This window comes from Ascaphus truei, chromosome 17, assembly GCF_040206685.1.
Source record: "Ascaphus truei isolate aAscTru1 chromosome 17, aAscTru1.hap1, whole genome shotgun sequence".
Lineage (NCBI taxonomy): Eukaryota > Metazoa > Chordata > Amphibia > Anura > Ascaphidae > Ascaphus > Ascaphus truei.
Window position 1 is genome coordinate 19,691,560 of NC_134499.1, and position 27,361 is coordinate 19,718,920.

The following is a 27,361-nucleotide window of genomic DNA, read 5'->3' on the forward strand; positions in this document are numbered from 1 at the left end:
CAGCCCTATGACGCAGGCAGCAGATGGCAGTTCTCTAGTAGTAGTGTCCTACTTGGGATGTGTTTTATGTCCCCACGTTGTCGCTGTCCCGTCTTTCCTGATGTCTTGGAAAAGAGGAGCGAGAGGGGAGACAGAAACTTTCATATACTGTACGTGGAGGAGGAGGGGGAGAGGAGGGGAAGAGGAGAGCTAGAACAAGAGGGTGGGAGGCTCAAGGGAAATGAGAGGAAGTACTTCTTCATGGGAAGTGGGGTGGATTCACGGACCAGACTCCCAGCAGAGGTGGTAGGGGCTAATACAGTAAGGAATTAAAGATACTTGGGATGGGCACAAGGGTAAATCCGTAATATGAAAGATTCCAAAAAAGATCTAATAGAGTCTGAGGTTTGACAGAGTAGAGGACAATGGGCAGAGAGGGGATGGGGGGTACTTTCTATCTGTGTACTGTGCAGGTGTCAGTGTCACGGAGATGGGACAGGAGGAGTAACAGGAGGGGACAGGAGGAGTAACTGGAGGGGACAAGAGGAGTAACAGGAGGGGTCAGGAGGAGTAACAGGAAGGGACAGGAGGAGTAACAGGAGGGGACAGGAGTCGTAACAGGAGGGGACAGAAGGAGTAACAGGAGGGGACAGGTGGAGTAACAGGAGGGGACAGGAGGAGTAACAGGAGGGGAAAAGAGGGGACAGGAAGAGTAACAGGAAGGGACAAGAGGAGTAACTGGAGGGGACAAGGGGAACTGAAGCCTTAATACGTCTTCTGAAAGACAAACACACACACCTTAACACAAATCACACACATTACACACACACCTTAACACAAATTACACACAACTTAACACAAATTAAACACACACATATACGTTAACACAAATTACACACACATACCTTAACACAAATTACATACACATACCTTAATACAAATTACACACATACGCACACCTTAACACAAATTGCACACACACACACACACACCTTAACACAAATTGCACACACACACCTTAATACAAAATGGCACACACCTTAACACAAATTACACACACACTAACACAAATTAAACACACACTTTAACACAAATTACACACACACACACCTTAACACAAATTACACACACCTTAACACAAATTACACACACCTTAACACAAATTAGACACACACCTTAACACAAATTACACACACCTTAACACAAATGAAACATACACCTTAACACAAATTACACACACCTTAACACAAACTACACTCACCTTAACACAAATTACTCACCTTAACACAAATTAGACACACACGCACACCGTAAGACAAATTCACACACACCTTAACACAAATTACACTCACCTTAACACAAATTAGACACACACACACACACCGTAACACAAATTACACACACCTGAACACAAATTACTCACACCTGAACACAAATTACACACACACCTAAACACAAATTACACACACACCTAAACACAATTTACACACACACACACACACACACACACACACACACACACACACACACACACACACACACACACACACACACCGTAACACAAATTACACACACCTTAACACAAATTAAACACACTTTAACACAAATTACACACACACACACACACACACACACATACCTTAATAGAGATTACACACACCTTAACACACGTTACACACACCTTAACACAAATTACACACACTTTAACGCAAATTAAACATACACACGTAACACAAATTACACACACACACACACCTTAAAACAAATTAAACACACATATACCTTAACACAAATTACACACAGCCCTTAACACAAATTACACACACACACACACACACACACACACACAAATTACACACACCTTAACACAAATGACACACCCCTTAACACAAATCACACACACACACAAATGACACACAAACACCTTAATGCATTTACACACACCGTTTCTCAATGTTTTACAATGTATTAGATGGTAAGCTCTTCGGAGTAGCAATCCCGTCCCCTGATATGTATTGTGTACGATACTGGTCACCTCTTGCTGGCTCTCACTGCTGGCTGCTGGTTATCAGCGTGGAACCTCCAGAGCTGAGCCCGGAGGGGGTTCTGTGTGTACAACGTGAGTCCGATAAATGAGATTATCACCAGTCCTGTTACATAAATATTTATATGTATATACACACTCACAGCGCAGGTTCTTCCAAGACCCGGCAGCAAAGGGTTTAAAATATCCACAATTACCCTGTGTCCCAGGGTCACCTCTGCAGGGACCACACAACCATCAGGGGCCACTCTCCCGCAACCATCAGGGGCCAGACACCTGCAACCATCAGGAGCCACACTCAATCATCAGGAGCCACACTCAATCATCAGGAGCCCCACTCAACCATCAGGAGCCACACTTAACCATCAGGAGCCACACTCAACCATCAGGAGCCACACTCAACCATCAGGAGCCACACTCAACCATCAGGAGCCACACTCAACCATCAGGAGCCACACTCAACCATCAGGAGCCACACTCAATCATCAGGAACCACACTCAACCATCAGGAGCCACACTCAATCATCAGGAGCCACACTCAATCATCAGGAGCCACACTCAACCATCAGGAGCCACACTCCCATCAGGGGCCACACTCCCATTAGGGGCCACACTACCATCAGGGGCCACACTCCCATCAGGGGCCACACTCCCGCACCCATCAGGGGCCAGACATCTGCAACCATCAGGAGCTACACTCAACCATCAGGAGCTACACTCAACCATCAGGAGCCAAACTCAACCATCAGGAGCCACACTCAACCATCAGGAGCCACACTCAACCATCAGGGGCCACACAACAATCAGGGGCCGCACAACAATCAGGGGCCACACAACAATCAGGTGCCACACAACAATCAGGTGCCACACAACAATCAGGTGCCACACAACAATCAGGGGCCACACAACAATCAGGTGCCACAATAACGCACCCAACAGGGGCCAGATTACCGCACCCCTCAGGGGCCACACTCCCACACCCCTCAGGGGCCACACTCCCGCACCCATCAGGGGCCACACTCCCGCACCCATCAGGGGCCACACTCCCGCACCCATCAGGGGCCACACAAGCATCAGGGGCCACTCCCAATGTATCCCGCCTTTCTGACAGAGTGCTATTGGTTGGCACAGCCCGCGGGAGTCGGCGCCCCATCAGTCTGTTTCTTGCGCCGCTTGTTGAGTAGACGATTGGTGGAGGATTTGAGATCTTTGATCTTCACCTGGTCGTAATCTACTCTCATAGTGGCCAAAGCACTGGTCATCTCCTCCTGAGGAGAGAAGGGAGGGAGAGTGAAGTGAGGGACTGGGAGGAGGAGGGGGAGGGGAGAGGGAGAGAGAAAGAAGGGTGGGGGAGAGAAAGAGAGAGGGAGAGAGAGCAAGAAGGGAAAGAGAGGGAGAGAGAGAGCAAGAAGGGAAAGAGGGAGAGAGAGAGCAAGAAGGGAAAGAGAGGGAGAGAGCAAGAAGGGAAAGGAAGAGAGAGCAAGAAGGGAAAGAGAGAAAGAGAGAGCAAGAAGGGAAAGAGGGAGAGAGAGCAAGAAGGGAGAGGAAGAGAGAGCAAGAAGGGGAAGAGAGAGGGAGACAGAGGTATCTGTGCATTGTCCTAGTGTTTATAGTGACTGCTCCTGTCTACTCGTTGGGACATACACATGGTGACAGGGAGGTTGTGTGTCTTTGTCACTCACCTTCACCTCGTCCCAATGCTCCTTGTCCTCCAGCAGCACCCGGGCAGTGTGCAGAGGGGTCTGCGGCACCACCATGGACTGCTGTAATGATAACAAGAACCATGTCACCAGGGCAGACATGTGCCACTGTGTCACTGTCACCACATGGGAGGGACAGACTGCATAGGAGGGAGGGACACACATGGTCTGTGTTAGAGGTTCCCTCTGTGTTACAGTGTCACCCTGCGGGGGAGGGACAGACTCTGTGTTAGACGTCCCCTCAGTGTCACCCTGCGGGGGAGGGACAGACTGTGTTAGAGGTCCCCTCAGTGTCACCCTGTGGGGGAGGGACAGACTCCGTGTTAGAGGTCCCCTCAGTGTCACAGTGTCACCCTGCGGGGGAGGAGGAGGGTCAGTGTTAGAGGTCCCCTCAGTGTCACCCTGCGGGGGAGGGACAAGGTCCGTGTTAGAGGTCCCCTCCGTGTCACAGTGTCACTCTGCGAGGGAAGGACAGACTCTGTGTTAGAGGTCCCCTCAGTGTTACCCTATGGGGGAGGTCCGTGTTAGATGTCCCCTTAGTGTCACTCTGCAAGGTTCGGACAGGGTCTGTGTTTGAGGTCCCCTCAGTGTCACAGTGTCATCCTGCGGGGAGGGACAGGGTCCATGTTAGATGTCCCCTCAGTGTCACAGTGTCACCCTGTGAGGGAGGCACGTGGTCCATGTTAGATGTCCCCTCAGTGTCACAATGTCACCCTGCGGGGGAGGCACGTGGTCCATGTTAGATGTCCCCTCAGTGTCACAGTGTCACCCTGCGGGGGAGGCACGTGGTCCATGTTAGATGTCCCCTCATTGTCACAGTGTCACCCTGCGGGGGAGGCACGTGGTCCATGTTAGATGTCCCCTCATTGTCACAGTGTCACCCTGCGGGGGAGGCACGTGGTCCATGTTAGATGTCCCCTCAGTGTCACAGTGTCACCCTGCGGGGGAGGCACGCGGTCCATGTTAGATGTCCCCTCAGTGTCACAGTGTCACCCTGCGGGGTACGTACGTTTATCCATGGATGATTCATGAACTGTATGATTGACATCCTATCGGTCGGGTCTGTCCTCAGCAGCAGTCGTATCATCTGCTTGGCTGGAAACACGTGGGAAGAGGAGGGAGTCAGGATTATTGAGGCTGCACCTGTGACCCCTTTAACCCTGCATTGTAGAGTACACAAGGGAACAATGCATTTCTGACCCTCTGGCAGTGAAATGGTTAACACACCAGCCATTGAAGTGAGTGTCACGGGAGACCAAAACTTTGAACACCTTTACCACCGGGATCACAATCACCAGGCAGGACACAATATTACAATAAACAGACGTTTATTCTGGCGAGTCAGCAAACAAATAACACAAATCGTTGTGTAACACTCACCAACGGGGGCCTGAGGGGGGAAGGATCTAGCCTCAGCGAGGTGCAGGGGCCTGCTTCGGTGGGCTTGCCCTGAACAGCTTCTTCTCCGGTTTCTCAGCGCTATTCTTCCAATAGCACTTTCGAATCGCCCGCCACTCGTGACGTCACAGTCTCCGTCTCACGCTCCAAGATCTCGCCGGATTAACTCCAAACTCTTTCTGGTATCTGATCAGCCGTGCCTCTTAGGCTGCGGTCCCAGTCACCGCCACAGAGCACGGCTCGGCGTGCGCTGTGCTATCAAGCCCCGCCCCCCAGTCCGGCCGGTCCCAGTCCCTACCTTGTCGCGCACCTTTCCCCAGCGGTGCGCGGCAGGTTTTCAGGGAGGCAGGGGAATTTGAACTTGACATCTGCGACGGGGGAGTGGCCACGCCCCCGCCGGTGGTTCAGCCAATAAGGGCGAACCAGCCGCGGGACGTCATGGCCACGCCCCTGCAAAACCACAGCCACGCCCCCTCCCTTCGCAAACCTTCCCTCTCCCCCAGACCGCAGATCGCGGTGTAGCACTGTGCACGCGCCGCCCCCCCCACCCCGCCGGGCGCACGTGCCACAGTGAAGACTGGGGACTCAGCCTTACATAGGACTCAGTCGCCTATCTTTTTCCTGGAGCAGAGGCCGCCATCCAATCAGAGCACAGATCGTGATGATGCAGCCAATCGGAGGACGAGGGCTTGTCCGGCTGCACCAATCAGAGAAGGGGGCAGGCTTAAGGACTCTAGACCTCCCCCTCAGGGAGGGAGTCGCTGGCAAATGGGAAATTCGAACTGGCCAATAGGAGTCGTGCCTACGGGGCTGAGACCTGGCAACAGTTCCCCTGGCCAGCCCTACACCCCCTGTGGGGTAAGCGCCTCAGCGTCTCGGGAAAACAAAGGCTCTGCACCGCCGAGAACCAGTTTCCGGACCTGAATTACAGCCCTTCCCCACTCACCATTGTCCTGGTACTGAAGCCGCTCTCAGTCTCTGTCACAAACCGGTATTTCTCTGTATGCAGCCCAGCTAAGTGAATTACTGTGTCTGCACACGGAGAAATGCTAGCAACACATAGGACATTGCTGACTTGCTTACTGTGCGGGGAAAACACTACCACAAGGAATAAAATACTTTTATACAATCCCAGTCCCCAAGACACACAGTTTCTCTGGTCATAGTGATACGGGTGGTAAAGGTGTTAAAAGTTCTGGTCTCCCGTGACAGGCTGTTTTCTGGTGGCAGCAGTGGGATCACTAGGCTCAGCTCTGAAACTCTTGCAGGACTTTCAGTTCTGAGTCCAGATATCACACAGTGACAAAGCTCTCTTCTGGAAGAGGTTACACACAATACACAGGCCAAAATGATCATGGAAAAAGAGAAAAAGACACCGCGCTCAACTCTCATAGTGTAAGACAGTAATTATATTGTTGCAAACACGTGAGGTAATATACGCACGTACAAGATAACTCCGTTATAAAAGCAGGGCGTGTTCAGGGTACACGTTACCACTCCGGGATATGGAGTCTTTAACAGTGCTGTTCAAGTGTTCAAAGACTCTATATCGCGGTGTATCCGTGCCTGCGTCCCGATCAGCTGTTTGCGGTATACTCCCTGCTCCTGTACAGGAGATGCGTCCGTGAGGACACACCTCCAGTGACGTCACAGGCTCCGCTTTGTGCGACTGAAGCTGCGACTTAATACTTGGGCTAAGTGAGCCCTAGAGCCGATTACAAGGGGAACATTTGGTGCGGTACTGTACCGGAACCATGGGACGCTCGACTGGACCCGTGACCAAAGGAGGATCCTCTGGATTTGCGATTCCGGGACCGAGGGACGCCGTGTTTCCGGACTGGGGGTTGATGACAGCGGAGACGATCCACGGAGCGAGCTCACGAGTGGTAACGTGTACCCTGAACACGCCCTGCTTTTATAACGGAGTTATCTTGCACGTGGATATATTACCTCACGTGTTTGCAATAATATAATTAGTGTCTTACACTATGAGAGTTGTGCGCGGTTTCTTTTTCATGTCTTCTTGTGGTGCAGAGGCAGCCACTTTGACAAGCAGCAGACGCATCACTACTGAAGGTTTTTGTATGTATTTTCTGAATCGTACTATCCCACATTGTCACAATATTATTTTAATATTGTATATTTGTCTGCAATTAGGGTGCACGTTATGTAAGATAGGTTTATACTGTACCTTATCTTAGAAGTCACTTTATTATATATATCACATTGTCACAACTTTATACAATTAGATGCGCAGTTTTTCTTTTCTCTACAGGCCAGAATGAGCCTCACAGAGGCGCCGATTACACACGGTGTGGGGGCCGCCAGCCAGGCTTCACCTTTATTATGTGAGGCCGGATACCCCGACCGTGGCAGTGGGAACAGCTGATTGCCCCCCATCGCCAGCTCCCTGTGACCTGGGGTAAATTACTTTATATTCCTGTCTTTGCCTCAGTTACCAACATTAGATTGTAACCTCTATGGGACAGTCATACGCCCTGTGTGTGTGTGTGCATGCGTGTGTGTGTCACTGCATGTGTGTGTGTCACTGCATGTGTGTGTGTGTGTGTGTGTCACTGCATGCGTGTGTGTGTGTGTGTGTGTGTGTGTGTGTGTGTGTGTGTGTGTGTGTGTGTGTGTGTGTGTGTGTGTGTGTGTGTGTGTGTGTGTGTGTGTGTGTGTGTGTGTGTGTGTAACTGCATGTGTATGTGAGTGTCACTGCATTTGTGTGTGTCACTGCGTGTGTGTGTCACTGCATGTGTGTGTGAGTGTCACTGCATGTGTGTGTGAGTGTCACTGCATGTGTGTGTGAGTGTCACTGCATGTGTGTGTGTGTCACTGCGTGTGTGTGTGTGTCACTGCGTGTGTGTGTGTCACTGCGTGTGTGTGTCACTGCATGTGTGTGTCACTGCATGTGTGTGTGAGTGTCACTGCATGTGTGTGTGAGTGTAACTGCATGTGTGTGTGAGTGTCACTGCATGTGTGTGTGAGTGTCACTGCATGTGTGTGTGAGTGTCACTGCATGTGTGTGTGTGAGTGTCACTGCATGTGTGTGAGTGTCACTGCATGTGTGTGTGAGTGTCACTGCATGTGTGTGTGAGTCACTGCTTGTGTGTCAGTTTGTGTGTGTGTCACTGCCTTTGTGTCATTGTCTGTGTGTGTCACTGTCTGTTTGTCACTCTGTGTGTCACTCTTTTTGTGTCACAGTATATTTGTGTGTGTGTGTGCCACTGCCTGTGTGTGTGTGTGTCAGTGTGTCAGTGTGTGTGTGTGTGTGTCACTGCCTGTGTGTGTGTGTGTGTGTGTGTGTGTGTTGGTGTGTGTGTTGGTGTGTGTGTGTGTGTGTGATTATCCAGGTACCAGACCTGTCTGTATCAGTGCCCCCGGCTCCCACATACAGGACAAGCTGACAGCCCCCTCCCTCCCCCGGGTCCCCCCAGCCTCGCAAACCCCAAGCCATCCTCCCACCCAGGCTCTCTCCCTCTGCTCAGGTCCCCTCCCTACCCATGGTCCGGTCCCCTACCTCTCCTCGGGCCCCATTCCTCCCCCCATGTCCCTTACCTCCCCCCAGGACGCCTCCCTCCCCCCAGGTGTGTACCTTCCTCTGAGACGTCCTCCCACTCAGGAGTGGGAAACTCGTACTGTCCCATACGAATCCTCTTCTTCATCCCCGGGGAGATGGGCTGTCCTGTGTTAGAATAGAAGGGGGGATACCCGCAGAGACTGGGGGAGGGAGAGAAGAGGACGGTGGGTGGGGGTGGGGGGAAAAGAGGAGACAAGGGGGAAGGATGGGGGGAGAGAGAGTAAAAGGAAGAGAGGGGGAGAGAAGGGAAGGCGGAAACAGGAGTGGAGAGAAGGGAGGGGGGGAGAAAGGGGAGAGTGAGATGAGGGAGGAGAGAGAGAGAAAGTGGAGGGGAAGTGAAGAGGTGGGAGAGAAAGGAGGAGGGAGGTGGGGGGTGGGAGATAAGAGGTGGGGGGGAGGGATATGAGAGGTGGGGGGAGGGATGTGAGAGGTGGGGGAGAGATGAGCAGTGGGGGGAGAGAGATGAGAGGTGGGGAGAGAGATGAGAGGTGGGGGGAGAAAGATGAGAGGTGGGGGGAGAGAAATGAGAGGTGGGGGAGAGATGCGAGGTTAGGGGAAGAAGTGGGGGGGAGAGATGAGAGGTAGGGGGAAATATGAGAGATGGGGGAGGGTTGAGGTGGGGATAGATGAGAGGTAGGGGGACAGATGAGAGGTGGGGGAGAGAGATGAGAGGTGGGGGGAGAGAGATGAGAGGTGGGGGGAGAGATGCGAGGTTGGGGGAAGAAGGGGAGAGGTGAGAGGTAGGGGGAGAGATGAGAGATGGGGGGGAGGAATGAGAGGTGGGAGGAGAAAGATGGGGGTGGGCTTAGTTTGTAGTGTCACTGTGTAATGTCCCTGCTCAGTCCCATGGTTGCCCATGTCATACTCACAGGATGTACATGATGACACCAAGTGACCACATGTCACAGGTCTTGTCATACTTCTCTGGGCCCAACACTTCCGGAGCTGCCAGGAAACAAAGGGGAGAGGGGGTGTTACTTATATCTATGGGGAGAGGCTGGGGGAGTGTCTGCCTCCACACCCGTCACTCACCCACATAGTACGGGGTGTAGCAGGGGGTCTGCAGGGCGTTCTGCACCGTCGTCTCTTTGGCAAAGCCAAAATCTGTGATCTTTAGGTCAGCGCTTCTGTCCTTGGAGGTGTACAGGAGGTTCTCAGGCTGTGGGGACAGGGGCACAGGGAGAGAGAGTGACACAGAGGAACACAATGACATACAAAGTGCCACACATACACACACGGAGCACACTGTGTCACACACACACACACACATAGAGCCCACAGTGTCTCACACACGGAACACGCCTTGTCACACACGGTGCACGCCTTGTGACACACGGAGCACGCCTTATCACACACACGGAGCACGCCTTGTCACACACACGGAGCACGCCTTGTCACACACACACAGCACTCCTTGTCACACACACACAGCACGCCTTGTCACACACAGCACGCCTTGTCACACACACACACGGAGCACGCCTTGTCACACACACACAGCACACCTTGTCACACACACACGGAGCACGCCTTGTCTCACACACACGGAGCACGCCATGTCACACACACGGAGCACGCCTTGTCACACACACGAAGCATGCGATGTCACACACACGGAGCACGCCATGTCACACACACGGAGCACTCCATGTCTCAAACATGAAACATGCCATGTCACACACACGGAGCATGCCATGTCACACACACGGAGCACGCCATGTCACACACACTGAGCACGCCTTGTCACACACACTGAGCATGCCATGTCACACACACACGGAGCACGCCTTGTCACACACATGGAGCATGCCATGTCAAACACATGGAGCACGCCTTGTCACACACACGGAGCACGCCTTGTCGCACACACGGAGCATGCCGGGTCACACATACGGAGCACGGCTTGTCACACACACGGAGCATGCCGAGTCACACATGGAGCACACAGGGAACACAAAATCACACACACGGAGCACACAGGGTCACATACCGAGCACGCCATTTCTCACACAAACGGAGCACGCCATGTCACACACACACGGAGCACGCCATGTCTCACACACGGAGCACGCCTTGTCACACACATGGAGCATGCCATGTCACACACACACGGAGCACGCCATGTCTCACACACGGAGCACGCCTTGTCTCACACACGGAGCACGCCATGTCTCACACACGGAGCACGCCATGTCTCACACACGGAGCACGCCATGTCACACACACACGGAGCACGCCATGTCTCACACACGGAGCACGCCATGTCACACACACACGGAGCACGCCATGTCTCACACACGGAGCACGCCATGTCTCACACACGGAGCACGCCATGTCTCACACACGGAGCACGCCATGTCTCACACACGGAGCACGCCATGTCTCACACACGGAGCACGCCATGTCTCACACACGGAGCACGCCATGTCTCACACACGGAGCACGCCTTGTCTCACACACGGAGCACGCCATGTCTCACACACGGAGCACGCCATGTCTCACACACGGAGCACGCCTTGTCACACACACACGGAGCACGCCATGTCTCACACACGTAGCACGCCATGTCTCACACACGGAGCACGCCATGTCTCACACACGGAGCACGCCATGTCTCACACACGGAGCACGCCATGTCTCACACACGGAGCACGCTATGTCTCACACACGGAGCACGCCATGTCTCACACACGGAGCACGCCATGTCTCACACACGGAGCACGCCATGTCACACACACACGGAGCACGCCATGTCTCACACACGGAGCACACCATGTCTCACACACGGAGCATGCCTTGTCACACACACGGAGCACGCCATGTCTCACACACGGAGCACGCCTTGTCACACACACGGAGCACGCCATGTCATACACACGGAGCACACAGGGTCACACACTGAGAACACAGGGTCACACACAGTGTCACACACGGGGTCACACACGGGGTCACATGAGCTGACCTTGACGTCTCTGTGAGCGATGTTCAGTCCGTGTAGGTGCTGTATGGCTGTCCCAATGTCACGCATAATCTCCGAGGCCTCTGTGGGGTGAGAGAGGGGTGAGTACGGGGACAGTACACTCTGAGCACCCCTATCTCCTAACCTCTGACCCCCAAAGGCTCCGTACCTCGCTCCGTAAACGCTTGGTCTCCTCTCTGCTGGATGCGAGTGAAGAGCTCACCGCCCTGCATACTGACACACACAGACATGGAGGAGGGGGAGAGGGAGAGAAACAGAGGGAGGAGGGAGAGAGAGGAGCAGGGAGAGAGAGGAGGAGGGAGAGAGATGGAGAGGAGGGGGACAGAGGGAGGAGAAGGGGGAGAGAGGAGGGGGAGAGAGAGGAGGAGGGAGAGAAACAGAGGGAGGTTGGAGAGAGAGGAGGAGGGAGAGAGATTGAGAGGAGGGGGATAGAGGGAGAAGGGGGAGAGAGAGGAGGGGGAGAGAGAGCGGAGGAGGGAGAGAAACAGAGGGAGGAGGAAGGGGAGAGAGGAGGAGGGAGAGAGAGGAGGAGGGAGAGAGATGGAGAGGAGGGGGATAGAGGGAGGAGAAGGGGGAGAGGAGGGGGAGAGAGAGAGAGGAGGAGGGGTATAGAGGGAGAGGAGGGTATAGAGGGAGAGGAGGAGGGTGAGAGATGGAGGGGGCGAGAGAGGAGGAGGAGGGGGAGAGATGGAGAGGGGAGAGGGAGGGGGAGAGAGGAGGAGGGGGGGAGAGAGGAGGAGGGGGGGAGAGAGGAAGAGGATGAGGAGAAAGAGAGTAAGAGGATGGGGAGAAAGAGAGGCGGGGAAGAGGGAGAGAGAGGAGGAGGAAAAAGGCGGAGGGGGAGAGAGGTAGGAGGATGGGAGAGAGAGGAGGAGGGGGAGAGAGAGAGAGAGGAGTAGGGGAAGATATACAGAGGGAGGAGGAGGGGGAGAGAGGGAGGAGGGGGATAGAGATGAGAGGTGGGGGAGAGAGAAGAGGAGGGGGATAGAGGAGGAGTGAGAGAGAGATGAGAAGGGGGAGAGGAGGAGAAGGGGGAGAGAGAGAGGGGGGTGGGAATAGAGGAGGGGAGAGGAGTGGGAATAGAATAGGGGGAGAGGGTGGGAATGGGGGAGGGGTGGGAATAGCGGAGGGGAAGAGGGGTGGGAATAGGATAGGGGAAGAGGGGTGGGAATAGTGGAGGGGAAGAGGGGTGGGAATAGCAGAGGGGAAGAGGGGTGGGAATAGCGGAGGGGGAGAGGAGTGGGAATAGGAGCAGGCGGAGTGGAGTGGAGTGGGAATAGCGGAGGGGGAGAGGGGTGGGAATAGCGGAGGGGGAGAGGAGTGGGAATAGCGGAGGGGGAGAGGAGTGGGAATAGCGGAGGGGGAGAGGGGTGGGAATAGCGGAGGGGGAGAGGAGTGGGAATAGCGGAGGGGGAGAGGGGTGGGAATAGCGGAGGGGGAGAGGGGTGGGAATAGCGGAGGGGGAGAGGAGTGGGAATAGCGGAGGGGGAGAGGGGTGGGAATAGCGGAGGGGGAGAGGAGTGGGAATAGCGGAGGGGGAGAGGGGTGGGAATAGCGGAGGGGGAGAGGGGTGGGAATAGCGGAGGGGGAGAGGAGTGGGAATAGCGGAGGGGGAGAGGGGTGGGAATAGCGGAGGGGGAGAGGAGTGGGAATAGCGGAGGGGAGAGGGGTGGGAATAGCGGAGGGGGAGAGGAGTGGGAATAGCAGAGGGGGGAGAGGGGTGGGAATAGCGGAGGGGGAGAGGAGTGGGAATAGCAGAGGGGGAGTGGGGTGGGAATAGCAGAGGGGGAGTGGGGAGGGAATAGGAGCAGGCGGAGTGGGGTGGGAATAGGGGATAGAGGAGAAGGGACAGAAAGAGGCGGGCAGGTGGACAGGGGTGGGGAGAGGGGAGAGAAAGAGGCGGGCAGGGAGAGAAAGAGGGGCAGGGAGAGAAAGAGGCGGGCAGGGAGAGAAAGAGGGGCAGGGAGAGAGAGAGGAGTAAATTGAGACTTAGGCCCAGATCAGACAGGATGCCTCGCGACTTGCGCGCACGACCGTCACTCTGTGAGGCTAGTGGAGGGCAGTTGTCACACTAGAAACTGCTTGTGGCGGCAAACTACAGGGTTGGCTCAGCGACATTTTGCCGCCACAACCCAAATTGAAATTTTGGGCTGCAGTCGCGTCACGGGGGCTGGTTCAGCCAATAAAGGCGAATTAGCTCTGTGACGTGTTCGTCACGCCCCCAAACGCGGCGACCCAACTCCTGCAGTTTGAGCGCAGATCGCTGGACTGCAGGAGCGCGCGGCGGAGGCGCGGACGTAGCAGCCAGTCTGAGCTCGGCCATGTTACGTGCTTGCTACCGGAAGCGCGCTCAGCACTGAGCCACTACAGCCGCAATTAGAGCGGCTTTAGTAGGGGCTCACCTGCGCTTCCGCGCGCTTGCGGAAGCGCAGGTCTTAGGGGAATTTAAAATTCCCCCGCTTGCAGGCGCGACAGGCCGGTCACGTGAGCGGTTCGTCCAATGAGGGCGAACCAGCTCCGTGACGTCACTGGCCCGCCCCCGGACAATGACGCGCCCGCCCCCGGCCCGCCCCCTGACGGCCCGCTGACGGCGCGTGCGGTAAGCAACCGCAAGGCCAGGGAAAGCACCCGCTTTCCCTGCGCCTCAGCACGCCTCAGCGAGCAAGCAGGGAGCATGGACTCAGCCTAAGACTGGGACCAAGTGACCCACGTGAAGCGGGTGCTTTCCCTGGCCATGGTGGACGGGCCGTGGGGGGGGGGGGGCGTTCCTAGGGGCGTCACGGAGCTAGTTCGCAATCATTGGGCGCACCGCTCACGTGACCGGCCTGTCGCGCCAAGAAATCAGTTTCAACTGATTTTTTGCGCAACGCGCGCCCCCTCCCGCCTCCGCGCCGCATTGACGCGATCACCGCCTTAAACTAGTCTGATCGCTCAGCGTGCGGACGCCTCCGCGCGGTCTGAGGCACCATGGCTTTAGCCTAAGAGAGATTAGGCGTAAGGGGGAGAAAGTGTGTGTATGTGTGTGTATCGATGTGTATCGGTGTGTGTGTGTGTGTGGCTGGATCTCCCCACCTTGCGTTCTGGCACATAAAGCACAATGGCAAAACACACAACACACAGCTCACAGACACACCCACATAGCTCACAGACACACACAGCTCACACACACACAACTCACAGACACACACAGCTCACACACACAGCTCAGTCACACACACAGCTCTCACACACACACACACACACACACACACACACACAGCTCACACACACACAGCTCGCAGACACACACAGCTCACAGACACACACAGAAAGCTCACAAGACACACACAGCTCAGAGACACACACACACACCTCACAGACACACACACAGCTCACACACCTCACAGCTCACAGACACACACACAGCTCAAAGACAAACACACAGCTCACAGACACACACACACACACACACACAGAGAGCTCTCAGACACACACACAGCTCGTAGACACAAACACACAGCTCACAGTCACATACACAGCTCACAGCTCACAGACACACACAGCTCACAGACACACACATTGAGGCGTATGTATCAGAGAGAACGTCCTATTGAAACCAAAAATATGTTTTCTTTTGCAAATCTGGAGCCATGTTTCTTGCTAAATTGCAAGACTTTTGTCTTGATATGCAAGCCCCAATATGTCAGTGTGTGTGTGTCTGTGTGATATCTGTTTGTGTCTCCATGACCATTAGCAGACACCTCTTCCTGCAGTGTGTTGTGTGAAGATATGTTGTGTAGTTGTGTGTCAATACCACTCCAGGACAATAAGCAGACACCTGCTGCAGTGTGTTGTGTGTAGTTATGTTGTGTTGTGTGTCAATAACACTCCAAGACAATATGCAGACACCTCTTCCTGCAGTCTGTTGTGTGTAGTTGTGTTGTGTGTCCATACCACTCCATGATAATAAGCAGACACCTCTTCTTGGAGTGTGTTGTGTGTAGTTATGTTGTGTAGTTGTGTTGTGTGTCCATACCACTCCATGGTAATAAGCACACACCTCTCCTTGGAGTGTGTTGTGTTGTGTGTCCTTACCACTCCATGACGATGAGCAGACACCTCTTCCCGCGGTGAACGTTCTCGTACACGTCCAGGACATGGACAATGTGTGGCCCTCCGGAGGCCCTCGTGTGATACTCCACCTCCCGCCGAGCTTTGGGGCCGTCATACAGGATCTGAGGGAGAGCACGAGAGTGAGCGGGGGCAGGAAATACCCGGTTACTCAGGCAGGGGGAGCAGAAATACCCTGGGTCAAAATACGTACTTGGCAATGCGCACCTGTGTGTACATATTACATACCCGTGTATATACATACCCCCTGAGGAAGGTCCCATTCTGTAGGACCGAAACGTTGGGTTTCTGGATGTATTTTTGCTTTCACTAATACACTTTGATTTTCAACATTGAGTGCTGTCTCTTGTTTACCAATCCTTGGAACGGTAACGTATAACTATATATATATATATATATATATATACATTGCAGTGTGCACATGTATATACATATTACTGTACATATCTGTGTATATACATAGTAGTGTGACCCTGTTATATACATATTACATACCAGTGTATATACATAGCAGTGTGTGTGACGGTAGGGGTAATTATGGCTGCTGTTAATAAAGGTTAAGTCTGCCATTACCCCTACCCGTCAGTAATACATTGGTATTGCATGATATGTTATGTATACAGTATATGTCTTTACTTGGTTCCAGCACCTCAGGAATCAGGGGTTAATATGTTTGCAGGAGAATTGTTGCAGCTTGGTCTGTGACCTTTCCCTGTATCCTTGTTATGTTGCAGTTCTACCTACCAATCAGGGCCTGGGCATGTAGGCAGCACCTTCCTACCCACCAATCAGGGCCGGGCATGTAGGCGGCACCTTCCTACCCCCCAATCAGGGCCGGGCATGTAGGCAGCACCTGGCCTAAAGTGTTGCGATATTATGTGTTAAGTGTATAAAAAGGTGGGGAGGGAGACCCCTAGGAGACAGAGACAGCAGAGAGTTACAGAGGTAGGAGAAACTGCAGTGTCCACTCCAGTGCTGGTCTCAGGCCTGAAACCCAGTCCTGTAGGCACTGGGCAAGAAGAGGGAACAGGGGAAATCTCTGCAAGTTGGTCCCTGCAACTAGGTATGCAGGGTATCCCCCAGTTGGGTATGTGTGATGTTTGTGTGTTTTGTGTAGTTGTGGATATACTTTTCCAATAAATTAATTTTATAAACTCGTGTTCTGCACGGCGATATTGTTCCCTGGTATTAGTCCTGCCTGGTCTCCCGTGACAGTGTGACCCTGTATATACATTTGCGAGAAAGTTTGTGAACTACTTCGGATTTTCACATATGTCAAACCTAAAATGTTATTAGATCTTAATTTAAGTCCTAATAATAGATCACATGTATTCACAAATGATTAAACATTCAATATCCATGTGTGAGAAAGTATGTGACCCTTTAGATTCAGCACCTGGTGGCGCCCCCTTTAGATTCAGCACCTGGTGGCGCCCCCTTTAGATTCAGCACCTGGTGGTGCCCCCTTTAGATTCAGTACCTGGTGGTGCCCCCTTTAGATTCAGCACCTGGTGGCGCCCCCTTTAGATTCTGTACCTGGTGGCGCCCCCTTTAGATTCCGTACCTGGTGGCGCCCCCTTTAGATTCCGTACCTGGGGGCGCCCCCTTTAGATTCAGTACCTGGTGGCGCCCCCTTTAGATTCCGTACCTGGTGGCACCCCCTTTAGATTCAGTACCTGGTGGCGCCCCCTTTAGATTCAGTACCTGGTGGCGCCCCCTTTAGATTCAGTACCTTGTGGCGCCCCCTTTAGATTCCGTACCTGGTGGCGCCCCCTTTAGATTCAGTACCTGGTGGCGCCCCCTTTAGATTCCGCACCTGGTGGCGCCCCCTTTAGATTCCGTACCTGGTGGCGCCCCCTTTAGATTCCGTACCTGGTGGCGCCCCCTTTAGATTCCATACCTGGTGGCGCCCCCTTTAGATTCCGTACCTGGTGGCGCCCCCTTTAGATTCCGTACCTCTGGGCGCCCCCTTTAGATTCAGTACCTGGTGGCGCCCCCTTTAGATTCAGTACCTGCTGGCGACCCCTTTAGATTCAGTACCTGGTGGCGCCCCCTTTAGATTCAGTACCTGGTGGCGCCCCCTTTAGATTCAGTACGTGGTGGCGCCCCCTTGACCACCAATGAGTTCAACTGCGCGTTTCCTGTAACTGCTGGTCAGTCTCTCACATTGGGTTTGTGGAATTTTGGCCCATTCCCCCTTACAGAACTGCTTCAACTCAGTGACATCTGAGGGCTTCCTTGCATGGACAGCTCGCTTCAGTTCATGCCACAACATTTCAATGGGGTTTAGGTCCGGACTTTGACTTGGCTATTCTAAAATGCGAAATGTCTTCTTCTGCAGCCATTCTTTTGTAGATCAGTTTGTACTGTATGTTTAGGATCATTGTCTTGCTGCATGTCCCACTTTCGCTTCAGCTCACAGACGGATGGCCTGACATTCTCCTCTAGAATCTTCTGATATAATGCAGAATTCATGGTTGTGTCAATGATGACAGGTGTGTTGTGAGGGGGGAGATCGGGTGTGTGTGTGTTGTGAGGTGGGGTATCGGTTGTGTATAGGAGGGGGCTCCAGTCAGATCAGCTTCTATTTAGAGCACAGAACTTGCTAGGTGACGAAATGATATATATATGTTTGCGTGTGCGCCTGCGTGTGCGCGTGCCTCATACACCCCATGGCTCTGGTTACAGCAGTAACATTCCCCCACCCCCCTCCCCCATCATAACACACACAGAGGCCCAGAACAGCGCAGATATAATATAATCATCTCACACCTAAGGGGTTATATACAAAAAAACTGATACTGTACACCCCATTATCATATAACCTATTGCCCTATATACCTTTCTGTCCCATATAGCCTCTCCCTATAACTCCTCCTATTACCCCATATAACCTCTCCCTATAACTCCTCCTATTACCCCATATAACCTCTCCCTATAACTCCTCCTATTACCCCATATAACCCTTCCCTATAACTCCTCCTATTACCCCATATAACCCTTCCCTATAACTCCTCCTATTACCCCATATAACCGTTCCCTATAACTCCTTCTATTACCCCATATAACCCTTCCCTATAACTCCTCCTATTACCCCATATAACCATTCCTTATAACTCCTCCTATTACCCCATATAACCTCTCCCTATAACTCCTCCTATTACCCCATATAACCTCTCCCTATAACTCCTCCTATTACCCCATATAACCCTTCCCTATAACTCCTCCTATTACCCCATATAACCCTTCCCTATAACTCCTCCTATTACCCCATATAACCGTTCCCTATAACTCCTTCTATTACCCCATATAACCCTTCCCTATAACTCCTCCTATTACCCCATATAACCGCTCCTTATAACTCCTCCTATTACCCCATATAACCCTTCCCTATAACTCCTCATATTGATCCCTATAACTCTGTTTTATTTTTCAGGCTCTGGGAGACAAGAGTTAAATAAGACACATTCCTGAGCACAATCGGACACAAGGACACCCCCCCCCCCCCCCATAGGGTACCCATTACACACCCACACATATAACACACTGCAGACTGCACCTACACTAACCACACAACCACCTCCCACAGTGCGCACACAATGTGAAACACACCTACAGCTACAATACAACCACAAACAGCATGTAATACAAGAACACACGCTCACTCAGACCTCTGTGTAACACAAGAACAGACGCTCACTCTGACCTCTGTGTAACACAAGAACACACTCACTCAGGCCTCTGTGTAACACAAGAACACGCTCACTCAGACCTCTGTGTAACTGAAGAACACACTCACTCAGGCCTCAGAGTAATACAAGAACACACGCTCACTCAGGCCTCAGAGTAATACAAGAACACACACTCACTCAGGCCTCAGAGTAATACAAGAACACACGCTCACTCAGGCCTCTGTCGCACGAGAACACACACTCACTCAGGCCTCAGAGTAATACAAGAACACAAGCTCACTCAGGCCTCTGTAACACAAGAACACACACTCACTCAGGCCTCTGTGTAACACAAGAACACACACTCACTCATACCTGTGTAACACAAGAACACACGCTCACTCAGGCCTCTGTGTAACACAAGAACACACGCTCACTCAGACCTCTGTGTAGTACAAGAACACACACTCACTCAGGCCTCAGAGTAATACAAGAACAGACACTCACTCAGGCCTCTGTGTAACATAAGAACACACGCTCACTCAGGCCTCTGTGTAACACAAGAACACACGCTCACTCAGACCTCTGTGTAACACAAGAACACGCTCACTCAGACCTCTGTGTAGCACAAGAACACATGCTCACTCAGGCCTCTGTCGCACGAGAACACACGATCACTCAGACCTCTGTGTAACACAAGAACACATGCTCACTCAGGCCTCTGTCGCACGAGAACACACGATCACTCAGACCTCTGTGTAACACAAGAACACACGCTCACTCAGGCTTCAGAGTAATACAAGAACACACGCTCACTCAGGCCTCGCTCACTCAGCACAGGAGACGGCAGGGGAGGTAAATGCTGTAACACCGGAAGTTAACCGGCGTCTGACTTCGAGCACCTGTCTTCCGGCGCCGGTGTTACAACGTGCACCTCCCCTGCCGTCTCCTGTGCTCCTGCTCCGATCGGATGTCTTCGCCTGCCACAGCCAACCCACCGCCGCCCGCTGTCTCAACGTCTTCCCTCCGCTGACATCGTCTTCCACTGCCGCTCCACTCCCTAATAATATTATTATCAATGCGCCCCTAGGACCTTTGCGCCCCAGGCGACCGCTAGATTCGCCTAATGGACTGGCCGACCCTGCTCAGACCTCTGTGTAACACAAGAACACACGCTCACTCAGACCTCTGTGTAACACAAGAACACACGCACTCTCAGGCCTCTGTCACACAAGAACACATGCTCACTCAGACCTCTGTGTAACACAAGAACACACGCGCTCTCAGGCCTCTGTCACACAAGAACACACACTCACTCAGGCCTCTGTCACACAAGAACACACACTCACTCAGGCCTCTGTCACACAAGAACACACACTCACTCAGGCCTCTGTCACACAAGAACACACACTCACTCAGGCCTCTGTCACACAAGAACACACACTCACTCAGGCCTCTGTCACACAAGAACACACACTCTCTCAGGCCTCTGTCACACAAGAACACACGCTCTCTCAGGCCTCTGTCACACAAGAACACACACTCACTCAGGCCTCTGTCACACAAGAACACACACTCACTCAGGCCTCTGTCACACAAGAACACACACTCAGGCCTCTGTCACACAAGAACACACGCTCTCTCAGGCCTCTGTCACACAAGAACACACACTCACTCAGGCCTCTGTCACACAAGAACACACTCAGGCCTCTGTCACACAAGAACACACACTCACTCAGGCCTCTGTCACACAAGAACACACACTCACTCAGGCCTCTGTCACACAAGAACACACACTCTCTCAGGCCTCTGTCACACAAGAACACACGCTCTCTCAGGCCTCTGTCACACAAGAACACACACTCACTCAGGCCTCTGTCACACAAGAACACACACTCAGGCCTCTGTCACACAAGAACACACGCTCTCTCAGGCCTCTGTCACACAAGAACACACACTCAAGCCTCATATCAGTGCATCTAAACATGGAGCAGGTTGTAACACCCGCACTGCTCATCCCTCCAATTGTGCACACTGACACAAACACACACCCAACACAACGAGATACAGGGCTTCTCCCACATACACTGCTTGTAACACAAGATTGTAAGCTCTGTGGGGCAGGGACTCCTTTTCCTATTGTTTTATCTCTGAAGTGCTTATTCCCATTGTGTTATAATATTATGTCACGTGTATTGTAAAGTCCTATGTACCTGTATGGCACTATATAAATATATACATACATACAACACACACAACTAGTGCACTATAACATCCTACCATGGTGTGTAACGTGGTGTCACTGAGGCACCTTGAGCGCACACTTCTCCCCACCTCCGTGGCTGGCACCGACCATAAGTGTTCGCCTGTGCCCACCTCCCCTGTGGCTGGCACCCACCTTGAGTACACACCTCTGCTCACCTCCCCCGTGGCTGACACTACCTTGAGCACATACCCCTGCCAGCCTCTGTGGCTGGTATTCGCCTTAAGCACACACCTCTGCCCGCCCCCATGGCTGGCTCTACCTTGAATGCACACCTGTATCCACCCCCGTGGCTGGCACTACCTTGAGGGCACACCTCTACCCCACCCCCGTGGCTGACACTACCTTGAGCACACACCCCTGCCAGCCTCTGTGGCTGGTACTCGCCTTAAGCACACACCTCTGCCCGCCCCCATGGCTGGCTCTACCTTGAATGCACACCTGTATCCACCCCCGTGGCTGGCACTACCTTGAGGGCACACCTCTACCCGCCCCCATGCATGGCACTCACCTTGAGCGCACACCTCTGCCCACCCCCGTGGCTGGCACACACCTCTACCCCACCCCCGTGGCTGGCACACACCTCTACCCCACCCCCGTGGCTGGCACTCACCTTGAGCACACACCTCTGCCCACCCCCGTGGCTGGCACACACCTCTGCATGGCACTCACCTTGAGCGCACACCTCTGCCCGCCCCTGTGGCTGGCACACACCTCTGCCCGCCCCCATTCATGGCACTCACCTTGAGCGCACACCTCTGCCCGCTGTCCCTCCGGTAACACTCCAGCACCTTGCCGTTGATGCCCAGGCCCAGCACCTGCTTGGACACTTTGTAATCATCGGTGATGGCATGACGCTTTATCTCCAGTTTGGGGGTCTGGGCTGGCGAGGAGGGGCACTGATCGCCCGTCTCCTGCTCATTGCCATTCTCCTCCATGGTGGCCGGGACTCAGGCCTCTCTGCCAGTCTCCGACACCAACCCCATGATGGCAGTTCAGTGCTAAAGTCCCAGTGTCACAGTGACAGGACCCTCCCACTGCTCATCTGTGCCTCTAGCGTGAGGGGGGGGGGGGGGGGGGAGAGGGGGTGAGGGGGAGGAGAGGGGGTGAGGGGGAGGAGAGCAGCAACCTGCTGTTTAACCGCTTCACTGCATTACACAGAATGTCCGTCACCTGAAAAGTCTGCGGATTGTTATTCCCCTTAATGTATGTGTGTATATCTTTATTTATACAGCCCCATCAGGTACAGAGCACTTCCCAACGGTAATACACGTGACATGATATTATAACACACAGTGCGAATCAGCGCTTCAGGCATAAAAGTAACACTAGGAAAGGGAGTCCCTGCCCCGAAGGGCTTACAATCTAAGTGTAAATAAATGAAGCTAAACTGCCATTGGAAGGGAATAGCCTGCTTTATACTGTAGGGCCAATACACTGAGGACAGAGCCTGCATCCGGGGTCCCATTTATGCAATAGGACTTTTATAGGGCCGTGTCTCAGATTATAGGGGAGATTACTTTTATAGGGCCTGTGTCTCAGATTATAGGGGAGATTACTTTTATAGGGCCTGTGTCTCAGATTATAGGGGAGATTACTTTTATAGGGCCTGTGTCTCAGATTATAGGGGAGATTACTTTTATAGGGCCTGTGTCTCAGATTATAGGGGAGATTACTTTTATAGGGCCTATGTCTCAGATTATAGGGCCTGTGTCTCAGATTATAGGACATATATCATCCTGGATGGCCCTCCGCCGCCTTAAACTCAACATGGCTAAAACAGAGCTCCTCATACTTCCTCCCAAACCTGGCCCTACTACCTCCTTCCACATTACTGTTGGAACTACGATCATTCACCCAGTAGCCCAAGCACGCTGCCTAGGGGTCACACTCGACTCCTCTCTCACATTCGCCCCTCACATTCAAAACATTTCTAAAACCTGTCGCTTTTTCCTCCGCAATATAACAAAGATACGCCCTTTCCTCTGTTGCTCGACTGCTAAAACTCTGACTCAGGCCCTCATTCTCTCACGTCTTGATTACTGTAACCTCCTGCTGTCCGGCCTTCCTGCCTCTCACCTGTCTCCCCTACAATCTATCCTAAACGTTGCTGCCAGAATCACTCTACTCTTTCCTAGATCTGTCTCAGCATCTCCCCTCATGAAATCCCTCTCATGGCTTCCGATCAAATCCCACATCTCACACTCAAGTCTCCTCCACACTTTTAAAGCTTTACACTCTTCTGCCCCTCCTTACATCTCAGCCCTAATTTCTCGTTATGCACCATCCCGACTCTTGCGTTCTTCTCAAGGATGTCTTCTTTCTACCCCCTTTGTATCTAAAGCCCTCTCCTGCCTTAAACCTTTTTCACTGACTGCCCCGCACCTCTGGAATGCCCTTCCCCTCAGTACCCGACTAGCACCCTCCCTATCCACCTTTAAGACCCACCTTAAGACACACTTGCTTAAAGAAGCATATGAATAGCACTGTGGATATTCTGAACACACGATACATAAAGCTTGGCCCCCTGCAGACGCACTTACCAGAACTCCCTCCTACTGTCTCTGTACGTTCTCCCTACCAACCAATTAGACTGTAAGCTCCTCGGAGCAGGGACTCCTCTTCCTTAATGTTACTTTTATGTCTGAAGCACTTATTCCCATGATCTGTTATTTATATTATCTGTTATTTATTTGATTACCACATGTATTACTACTGTGAAGCGCTATGTACATTAATGGCGCTATATAAATAAAGACATACAATACAATACATAGCCTTCATTAAATATCCAGTTTATACAATAGGACTTTTATAGGGTCTGTGTCTCAGATTATAGGACATTGCCTTCATTAAATATCCAGTTTATACAATAGGACTTTTATAGGGTCTGTGTCTCAGATTATAGGACATTGCCTTCATTAAATATCCAGTTTATACAATAGGATTTTTGTATTGGGGTATATGTGGTGGTATGAGGAGGTACAGAGTATTACTACTTTTTTACAATTTGACACCTACAAGTCCTATAACTAAGGGCGGCCCAATCGTTTGTGATTTTGGTTCTGGTTTTGCCAAAACTCAATCTGTTTCGTTTGGGAAAATACTACAATAACCTAATAACGCCTTAAATACCTCAAATATGTTGTTTACATTTTTTTTTAAAGCATAAAAACAACAAGAAAAGTTAAATAATAATAACAGAACTGAAACATTGAAATCATGAACAAAGATAATATATAGTGAGAAACACCTGGAGTTGGGCATTTAACTTCGTGTTCGGAGTTTGGTTCCAAATTGTTGGGTTTTGGTCCTAAACATCATAAGGATTTTAGTTTTGTAAGGTTCTGGTAGGTTCTGATTTGAGACACCCGGTTTTGCCCACCCTACGCATAAATATCCCACACACCTTTTCTTGTCTTTAATAAACAAACATCCTTAGGAGATCATCTCCTAATCTGAGTTATTATAGAAATTGCAGCGTGCCACCTACAATCCATATAGAAACGCGGTGTGTAGCAGTATATACTATCCCCGATATATTATTTAGGGCCACCTGGACTCTTTCAGACAAGTCCATGAGAATATTATTGCTGCGTCTCGCTGTATCAACCAAACAAGACAGGAGCACATACACAACCAAACAGGACAGGAACACAAACACAAGGTTTAAAACTTTAAAACATTTATTCATGAATATCCTCTAGAAATGCAGTAATTGGAAATGCAGTAATTGTATTGTATGTCTTTATTTATATAGCGCCATTAATGTACATAGCGCTTCACAGTAGTAATACACGTGGTAATCAAATAAATAACAGACAATATAAATAACAGGTCATGGGAATAAGTGCTTCAGACATAAAAGTAACATCAAGATCAAGAACACTTATTAGCACATTCACCTCTTACAGCCCCCCTGATAATTACCCAGCATACAGTGCTCCCACTGCAGCCAGGGATTCTGGGTAATCACATGGAAGCGAGGAAACAGTGCGTCACTTTTTGCTTCTTATCTTTAAGCTTCTGCCTGCTGCGTCACACAGTTAAGCCTGAGTTACATAAGTGCTGAGCCAGGAAACCTACCCGCAGCTGGGCCGACCTTCAAAGATTATCCCCCAACCGGTGTCAGTGCGGCTGTGCGTCTTCATCAGAGGAACGGGGAAATCTCCCCGTTTTATGTCTTTAATAAACATAAATACAGACGTGATAATCATGACCCGGGAGAGTGTGAGGGTGCTCCCCTCCCCGCCCAGTAACACAAAACCCCCACATAAATAACACATAAATAACCACAAGACAAGGTCTGGGGGTACAAGTCTGCCGCTTTTTATTTAAACATTAAATAACCCGGTAAGTGCTACCCCCTGCCAGTGAGCACTCATTGGGTAAAAGGTCAAAGGTCCTTGAAACGATGACCAGTGACACCCAAGTCGGGCCCACGTGACCCGGCCGTTGACATGAGTGGGCTTGCGGAACTCACGTTTAAATGAGCCCCGCCCACTCACCTCTCCCAGCACCACTGGGCTTTACCAAGTACGGACCCCCCGGTCTGGCAAGGAAAAGCACACTTACCCCCCCAACTACCGCCTCCTACGGGGCTATTAAATCCCCCTTAAACTAGCCCCGTACCGCCAGACCTGCCAGGACCGTCACATGCCTGTCTTGTATGGCATTGTTAAATAAATCGGATCCAATGTCCGACAAGTGTACCCCATCGGCCCCTAAGCAAACCGCTAGTCGCAGAATCGAAGTCAGGATGGTTTAGTACACAAACCCCAGCACCACGACACAAACCTTCCCATCACCGTATTAACCTTCTTACGCATGTGCTCGATGGCCCGTGCGACCCCTCTCCCCCACATCCCTGTGAATGATATCCGACCATACGATCTGCGCCGCTCGCCAGCCCCCATGGATTTGAGCCAAATCACGCTTCATCGCCCACACCTGTTTCACCGAACGCACCGCCGCCAGGTCATTACCTCCGACGTGGAGGATCAAGATCTGCGGGGGCCTCCTATTTCTTGCCAAAACAAGCAACAGGGGGAGCAGTTGAACTCACCGCAGACCCCTGCCGCCCCACTAATAACCATCTACCTGATCCCCGCAATGCCAGGTTTCTCCTGCACGGCCGCTCGCTTCTCCACCCAGTGAACAAGCGAATCCCGGACGATTCATACGTCCCTAGCCACGAAACCTGGAATTGCAGAACAAGGACCAGTCTGCCCCCTACACCAATGCGGGCCTGACATAAGACTGATACCGGTCTAACTCCCAGGGCCAGATTCTACGCATTACCTTGGCCCCTGGCCATGAAAGCGCCGATTCAGTAGCTGCCATAATTCGGAAGGAATGCGTCCGGAACTGAGACCCATCTAAGCCCAAATGTCTAAGGCCCGCCTCAAACACCCGCTGGTACTGAAACTTCGGCAATGGCTCCCCGCCCACATGCACCAGTGGTGGGCCCGGCATGGGGGGGGGGATTCTGAGCCCCAAGTACTCACCCAAAGTCCTCACCAGGAACGTCGTGCTCCCTGATGGACCTTGGAGTTAGAACCAAGCCCCCCGGCCCAGCTGATCCATGTTTGACTGGCGTATAAGCAATTTTAGCGACCATGGGCCCAGCACCA

General features: G+C 52.1%; 1 protein-coding gene across 1 annotated transcript; it reads right to left on the reverse strand.

Annotated features, from left to right (window-relative positions):
* Window positions 1-2,127: 2,127 nt before the first annotated feature.
* Window positions 2,128-22,771, reverse strand: MAPKAPK3 (MAPK activated protein kinase 3). The gene is made up of 10 exons (XM_075574194.1): window positions 22,472-22,771; window positions 15,759-15,898; window positions 11,833-11,897; window positions 11,667-11,746; window positions 9,737-9,863; window positions 9,574-9,649; window positions 8,720-8,844; window positions 4,733-4,818; window positions 3,706-3,786; window positions 2,128-3,291 (listed from the first exon to the last, which is right to left on the reverse strand). Exons 1-10 carry the CDS (start codon window positions 22,664-22,666, stop codon window positions 3,139-3,141), a joined length of 1,128 nt encoding a protein of 375 aa, XP_075430309.1. The 5' UTR covers window positions 22,667-22,771; the 3' UTR covers window positions 2,128-3,138.
* Between the last annotated feature and the right edge of the window lie 4,590 nt (window positions 22,772-27,361).

Coding starts and splice junctions, on each gene's coding strand:
- MAPKAPK3 (XM_075574194.1), bottom strand. CDS start 22,666: ATGGAGGAGAATGGCAATGAGCAGGAGACGGGCGATCAGTGCCCCTCC. Junction 9,864..11,666: donor TCGCTCACAGAGACGTCAAG/GTCAGCTCATGT, acceptor CTGTCCCCACAG/CCTGAGAACCTCCTGTACAC. Junction 4,819..8,719: donor GGAGGACGTCTCAGAGGAAG/GTACACACCTGG, acceptor ACGTGTTTCCAG/CCAAGCAGATGATACGACTG.